General features: G+C 61.1%; 2 protein-coding genes across 2 annotated transcripts; one reads left to right on the top strand and one right to left on the bottom strand.

Annotated features, from left to right (window-relative positions):
* Positions 1-293: 293 nt before the first annotated feature.
* FGF21 (fibroblast growth factor 21) lies at positions 294-1,732 on the bottom strand. The gene is made up of 3 exons (XM_054588527.1): positions 1,357-1,732; positions 1,149-1,252; positions 294-584 (listed from the first exon to the last, which is right to left on the bottom strand). Exons 1-3 carry the CDS (start codon positions 1,586-1,588, stop codon positions 294-296), a joined length of 627 nt encoding a protein of 208 aa, XP_054444502.1. The 5' UTR covers positions 1,589-1,732.
* A 3,456-nt stretch (positions 1,733-5,188) lies between these two features.
* On the top strand, positions 5,189-6,304 carry FUT1 (fucosyltransferase 1 (H blood group)). Its single transcript, XM_054588405.1, has one exon. The coding sequence runs from the start codon at positions 5,189-5,191 to the stop codon at positions 6,302-6,304; it is 1,116 nt and encodes a 371-aa protein (XP_054444380.1).
* Positions 6,305-6,651: the final 347 nt, after the last annotated feature.

Here is a 6,651-nt window from a genome sequence, read left to right as displayed (position 1 = left end):
CCAGGGTCCCTGGGGCCACCTCATGGGAACAGAAAGCTGAGGCCGGGGGCGGGGGTGGGCGTGGAGGTTGCGACCTTCTCCCATCCTTTCAGCAATGAGAGTTGCTTGGGGGCGCGGTTGGAGATCAGCAGGAGAAGGGAAGGCAGATCCCATTTCCTTCCTCAAACACACACATGCTCGCTCTGATCCTTCTTTCAGATTCTTTATTGTTCCAAGTAAGAGAAGTAAAAATATAAATAAGATAAATAAGCCAATAAATAAAGAGGAGGTCCAATGATAAATAACCAGGGCCTTCAGGAAGCGAAGCTGGGGCTTTCGCCCTGCGAAGACCACACCATGCTCAGGGGGTCCGAGGAGCTCACATCGGGGGGTTTACGGGCCAGGACCCTCGGGGGCTCCGGCAGCTCTAGGGGCGGGCCTGGCAGCGGCAGGAAGCGCGCGGGGCCCCAGTGGTGTACGTCCCAGGATGGGGAGTTGCGGGTGGGCGGGCGGAGCGGGAGGCCTCGGGCCTCGGACTCGTAAATGTTGTACCCATCCTCCAGCAGCAGCTCCCGGAAGCTGCAGGCCACAGCGTCGAAATGGAGCTGAGGGGACAAGACTGGAGATCAGAGACGCCTCCACACCTCCCGCTGCCGGGCCCAGGGGTCCTGGCCTCCCACCCCAACCTCTAGGACACCCCCGGGCCGTCCTGCAAGGCCCACTTCCTGTCCCCACTTCACAAAGGGGAAGACTCTGACCCAGGGAATAGTCAAAGCCCTCCTGGACCACATGGGGTGTCTGGCTACCACCTAAGGCCATCGTCACTGTTCAGGTTCCCTGGGTGATCCTGTGCCCCGCCCGAGCCAGACACATCGAAGCCTTTGGGGTCACCAAGGGTTACGAGACACAGGACTCGGTCTCTCAGTCCACTGTGCCGTTCACAGGCCTTGTGACTTGGGGCCAGGGGTGTCACTGGCTGAGCCTCAGTTTCCCCTTCTTGCAAACATTGATAGCAACAGCCCCCGCCTCATGGGTTTCGGTGAGGTCGGGCCATGCAGAGAGCACAGAACCTAAGCTCGCCCGGGCCACAGGTGCCAGATGTGGTCCCCTAGCTCGTGAAGGAGATAAGAGAAAGGATAAAGTCGGGGAGGGCCACCCTGGAAGCTCACCGATCCGTACAGGGTCCCATCTGGCCTCTGGCACAGGAACCTGGACGTCTTGACTCCCAAGATTTGAATGACACCTGGCTTTAGGGCTTTGAGCTCCAAGAGACCTGAGGGGAGAGAGTGGTCAGAGGCTCACACAGCCTTTTCCCAGCCCCGGGACTCCAGGCCCCCAGCCCCTCCTCCCTCGGCCAGTCCCGGCCCCCACACTCACTCTCGGGACTCTGGTGGGCGGACCCCCCGACTGTGCCATCAGCCCTGATCTCCAGATGGACCTCTGTCTCCTGGGCATCGTCGGTGTAGAGGTAGCGCTGCCGGACTTGGTTCCCAAATTGGAGGAGGGGGCTGGAGTCTGGGATGGGGTGGGCCCAGCAGGCCCCCAGCAGGAGAGCCAGCACAAGGGCCCACAGTCCCTGGCGCTGGAACCTGGCCATGCCCCAGCCCATCAGCAGCTGGCGTCTTCAGGCAAGGTCTGGAACCTGCGGTCTGAACCGCTGAAGGGTCTAGATTCTGTTTCAGATCCTGGCTCTCTGAGAGAGCAGATGCACGGATTGCTGCTCAGGCAGCCCAAATGCACGGAGATTCCCAGCCGACGGGACACCCAAGCCTCTTGGGATAGATGCAGAAGCTCCAGAATTTATATACTGACAGACCCGCCCAATCACCTTCCGTTCACCTGACCTGTGATATTTGACCCACTTGGCAGGAGCAAGGATTCCACCGTGGCCAGGTCAGCGTGACGGGTGATGCAATCAGGGGGTCCTTCCAGGTGGGAGCCTGGACTCCCAGGTCTGAGGGAGGAGGGGCCGAGGGCCCGGACTCCCAGGTCTGAGGGAGGAGGGGTCAGGGGCCCGGGCTCCTGGGTCTGAGCGAGGAGGGGGCTGGGGTCTGGGCACCCGGGTCTGAGGGAGCAGGGGCTCAGGGCCTGTAAACTGCCTGCCTCCCTCAACGACTTTTGCAGACTGTGCCCTGTAACTGGGGTTTCTGCATCCCACCTGAAGTTCTAGGTTTCTGGGTTCAGACACTGAAGCTCCTCAGTCATCAGCAAATCAGTAAGTGATGCCTGACCAAAGTGTTCTCTGTGAGGACACAGGCATCCTGGCCCAGAAGGCTCTTACCTGGCTTGGAGCCAACCTCCAATTTCAAGCTCACCAACCCCTGCCCAGAAGCTGGTATATCACATGTCCAGGCCTCTTCTTCCTCCCTGATGCAATCCCAGATGTTTCTTTCACAAGAGAAGCTACTCCAAGCCCAGGCAAGGTGCTCCCAGAACAGCCTGTGTGGGTGGGTGTCTCTAACGCAGCGGGCAGGTGAGCCAAACTCGGGAGAGGGAAGTTATCACACAGGTAGTGAGGCAGGACAAATGGAATAGGGAAACTGAGAAAGAGGCTTAAACCAGCCATTGGCAGCCAACTGGTAAACCTCAACGCCAAGCAGTTGGCAGCTACCTGATGAATTGTATCTTCCTTAAACCAAGGACACTTAAGAGTAAATGGTTTACACTTCTCCTCCTCAACCAGAGGGTAAATAGTATAAATCACCCTACTCAGGGAGATAGCAGAAATCCAATTTGTGCCAACCACACCCAAGGATGGATGAAGTTAAGGGAATAAGTCTCATTTTGGCACATCAGCATAATGCCGGTGAATATTCTATTGGCCACCCTTCCCAAGACACTGACCCTCCCAAACCCCCAACCTTTAAAACTCCTCAAAATGAAGGTCCTGGCATGCTCTCCCTCCTGGGAGCATGCCCACACCATTCCCTCCCCCCTCTTCTCCCCACTCTTGTTCCCTTGCTGGCTCCTTTACGGGGCCCCGTGAGGCTTGCAACCAGGGAGCAACGGGCCCCGGCAGCTCCTCCCGGGCTCACCCCCAACCCTGTCCCCAAGCCCCCACACCCCTTCAAAAAATTTTTTTAGTTGATTTTAGAGAGAAAGGAGGAAGGAAGAGAGAGCAAGAGAAAACATTGACCTGCCACTCTGCCTGTCCATGCATTCATTGGCCGAACCTTGTATATGCCGACTGGGGATCCAGCCTGCAGCCTTGGTGCCCCAAGATGATGCTGCAACCAACTGAGCCGCCCTGCTTGGCCCCCCTTTTCTCTGACTTCTTAGCGCGCCAAGGCAGCCCAGCCCAGACCCATTCCCCTACATAGTCCCTCTCCTGTTGCTCCCTCCAGGCTAAGCCCCCCTTTGTCTCATTGTCCCCAGCTTTAGCGCCATCATCGGCGCCTGAGCTCCTGTTGTGCAACCTTTCCTCCGCAAAATCAAGAACCCACACACCCCCTGCCGGCCGCGGGCAGACCGGCTCTGGGCCAGACCCCTCTCCGGTGGTGGCGCTTAGACCCAAGAGCTTGAAGGGAGTGAAGGATGGGTCATTCCTGGGAACCTGGGGGTGAAGAGAGTGGACACCCCGTTCTCCTAGGAAGAAGGGAGGTCCTAGAGGCCTGGATTTTCTCCCTCTGAGGACTCCCAGAGCCAGTTCTGCGTGTGGAGGAATTACAATCCAGCGTCTGGAGAGTCCAGTCCCATTCCCGTGTCTTTTTCAGATGCCGGGGCGGGTCGGTGAGGTGCGGGCCGCCTCCAGCGATGGGAAGCTGCACTCCTTGTGCGGGCCGGCCAAGGCCACTGTTCCCGCGCTGCACTCGAGACCCTGCGGCAGGCAAGGAAGAGTCACTTCGACTGTGCTCGTCCCTTCCAGTCCTCAGGAGAGGCTGCCGCGAGATGTGCCCCTCCAGGAAGTTAGGCGCTGGACCCTGGAATCTCCTCAAAGGAGAGGCTGGGGGCCTTGGCTCAGACCAGGGGCGGGGGTGTCAGCGGCCCCTGGCGGGCGAGGGGACACCTTCAGATGGGACCCCGAGAGCTGGAAGAGGTTCCTGCCGCAGCCTGGCAAACAGGTTCCCCAGCCTCATCCGAGGACACGGTCGGGGGAGGAGAACTGCACCGCCCCCGCCCCCGCGCCCCCGCCCCGCGCCCACACCTGTGCCGGCCACACCCCAAGGGGCTGGGGCGAGGCCTGGCTGGGCGCATCCAGAGACTGGGCGAGCCCAGGCGCGGCAGTAGAAGAGGGAGAGGCCGACGGATCGCCCGGGTCCGGCCCTGCATCGGGGCGCTGGATCCCCAGGCCCATCCAAGGACGCGTCTCCTGCGTGGCCAGGTAGGCTGCCCGGGACGAAGCCCTCTGGTTGGCCAATGCCAGGGAGAAGGGGGATGGGACTGTGGGTCCCCCCGGCGGGAAGGCGCCCGGCTCCGCTTCGCCACTACCCGCCTGGCCCGGGGAGAGGTAGAGGCTGTGGACCAGCGGACCGCTCCCGCCGTTTTTCCTCCCAGAGCCCTGGCCGCCGGTCGAGGGAGGAGACGTGGAGGGCAGGCCGGCCGGTCCCCGGAACCTGGAGTCTGCGGTTCCGGGGCGGCCGGGTGTAGACGGCTCTAGAGGACAGCGTGCTCGGGCCCCGCCGCGCGAGGGGGTACGCGCCACCCGCCGGGAGCTCAGATGAGTGAGAAATGCGGACACCCCGAAGCCGGGTGTCGCACCTCCACCCTCTAACCCTCTGTGAGCCGAGGAGTGGCCTCCACCCTGTCTCCCCGGCTCCTGCTCCTCCCAGAAGCAAGATCCCTAATCAGTTCTGGCCCTCCAGCCTCCTGCTTTCTATTTGGCCTGTGGCTTCCTGTCGCCTCCATGGTGGATTCTGTTCCTCATGCAGGGGTACGCGGGAGAAAGGAGTTGCTGGAACCCAGTCCAGCTTCAGTGGGCCTTCCGGGTGGGCCCGGTGAGGACAGACCACAAGAGGTGGAGGCGGGATGTGGAGTCCTGGACTATTGCCATCTTGGAAACCACCGATTTTCACCATCCACGACCCCGTAACCCCAGATCCCAAACCTCCTGCTCCTGCTCCCTCAGATGCAGGAGCCCTGGACCCTGATCCCCTTTTCCGTCAGACCCGGAGTCCAAACTCTGAGTCCCCTTGTTCCTTCGGGCCTCTCCTCCCCGACACCTCCCTCAGGCTCCGAGCTTCCGCTAACTCGCTCTCTCTCCCCTGCAGCCATGTGGACCCTCGGCCGCCGCCGTCACCTCTGTCTGACCTTCCTGCTAGTCTGTGTCCTTGCTTCAGTCACCTTCCTCCACATCTACCGAGACGTCTTTCACAGTGTCCTGGATGTGTCTGTCCTGTTTGCAGGCCGACACCTGGTGGCAGCCCCCGTGGCCATCTTCTGCCTGTCAGGCACTCCGGGACGCCCGAACGCCTCCTCGCCCCCTCCCGGGCCCGCTGCCTCCCTCTCAGGGACCTGGACTGTCTCCCCCGATGGCCGGCTGGGTAATCAGATGGGGCAGTACGCCACGCTGCTGGCCCTGGCGCAGCTCAACGGCCGCCAGGCCTTCATCCTGCCCGCCATGCACGCCGTCCTGGCCCCCTTGTTCCGCATCACCCTGCCTGTGCTGGCGCCCGAGGTGGACGGCCTCACGCCCTGGCGGAAGCTGGACCTGCACGACTGGATGTCGGAGGAGTACAGCCACTTGGAGCACCCCGTGCTGAAGCTCACTGGCTTCCCTTGCTCCTGGACCTTCTTCCACCATCTCCGGGATCAGATCCGGAGGGAGTTCACCCTGCACGACCACCTTCGGGAAAAGGCCCAAGGTTTCCTGAGACAGCTGCGCTTGCCCCGCACTGGGGGCCTCCCGCGCACCTTCGTGGGGGTCCACGTGCGCCGTGGGGACTACCTGGAGGTCATGCCCAATCACTGGAAGGGCGTGGTGGGCGACGGCGCTTACCTCCAGCAGGCCATGGACTGGTTCCGGGCTCGGCACGAGGCCCCCATCTTCGTGGTCACCAGCAACGGCATGGCCTGGTGCCGGGAGAACATCAACACTTCCCAGGGGGACGTGATCTTCGCTGGCGACGGGCAGGAGGGCTCCCCGGGACGGGACTTTGCGCTGCTCACGCAGTGCAACCACACCGTCATGACCATCGGCACTTTTGGTTTCTGGGCCGCCTACCTGGCGGGTGGAGACACCGTCTACCTGGCCAACTTCACGCTGCCCGACTCCCACTTCCTCAAGATCTTCAAGCCCGAGGCCGCCTTTCTGCCTGAGTGGGTGGGCATCAACGCAGACTTGTCTCCACTCCAGAAATCGCCCAGGAGTCTTTTTGGGATAGACTGATCAGTCCAGAGCCAGTGTTATGTGTGTCGAGGCCGAGCAGCCTCTGGTGGTCCTGCTGAGCAGGTGGGCACCCATTTCTAGAGCCATTCTGGTTGGCTAGAATTTCAGAGAGAGGCTTCCAGCAACTGCCTGAACATTCTAGAACCAGTGGAAAGTATTTTCCTGATCACTGGCAATGTCTGGGGAGACTCGTGATGGTTCTGCAAGGCCCAATGGCCACCTGTTCTTCCCAGCCCGTGTCCAGAGTACTTGCAGGTGGCTGCTCCCGGGGAATCAGAAACTACTCCCTCTAGTGTTGACTCTTTAGGTCTTTTGTAAGAGAGACGTTTCTCTCTTCCTGGGCCCTC

This window comes from Pteronotus mesoamericanus, unplaced genomic scaffold, assembly GCF_021234165.1.
Source record: "Pteronotus mesoamericanus isolate MK-2021 breed Mesoamerican mustached bat unplaced genomic scaffold, CSHL_Meso_final scaffold_137, whole genome shotgun sequence".
In the NCBI taxonomy this organism is placed as follows: Eukaryota; Metazoa; Chordata; class Mammalia; order Chiroptera; family Mormoopidae; genus Pteronotus; species Pteronotus mesoamericanus.
This window is presented reverse-complemented; position numbering and strand designations above follow the sequence as displayed.

What these genes read in the sequence shown, in the direction of transcription:
- FGF21 (XM_054588527.1), bottom strand. Translation starts at nt 1,588, where the DNA reads ATGGGCTGGGGCATGGCCAGGTTCCAGCGCCAGGGACTGTGGGCCCTT. An exon ending in CGCCCACCAGAGTCCCGAGA is followed by an intron (nt 1,253 to 1,356) that starts GTGAGTGTGGGG and finishes CTCTCCCCTCAG; the next exon opens with GTCTCTTGGAGCTCAAAGCC. An exon ending in ATGGGACCCTGTACGGATCG is followed by an intron (nt 585 to 1,148) that starts GTGAGCTTCCAG and finishes TTGTCCCCTCAG; the next exon opens with CTCCATTTCGACGCTGTGGC.
- FUT1 (XM_054588405.1), top strand. Translation starts at nt 5,189, where the DNA reads ATGTGGACCCTCGGCCGCCGCCGTCACCTCTGTCTGACCTTCCTGCTA.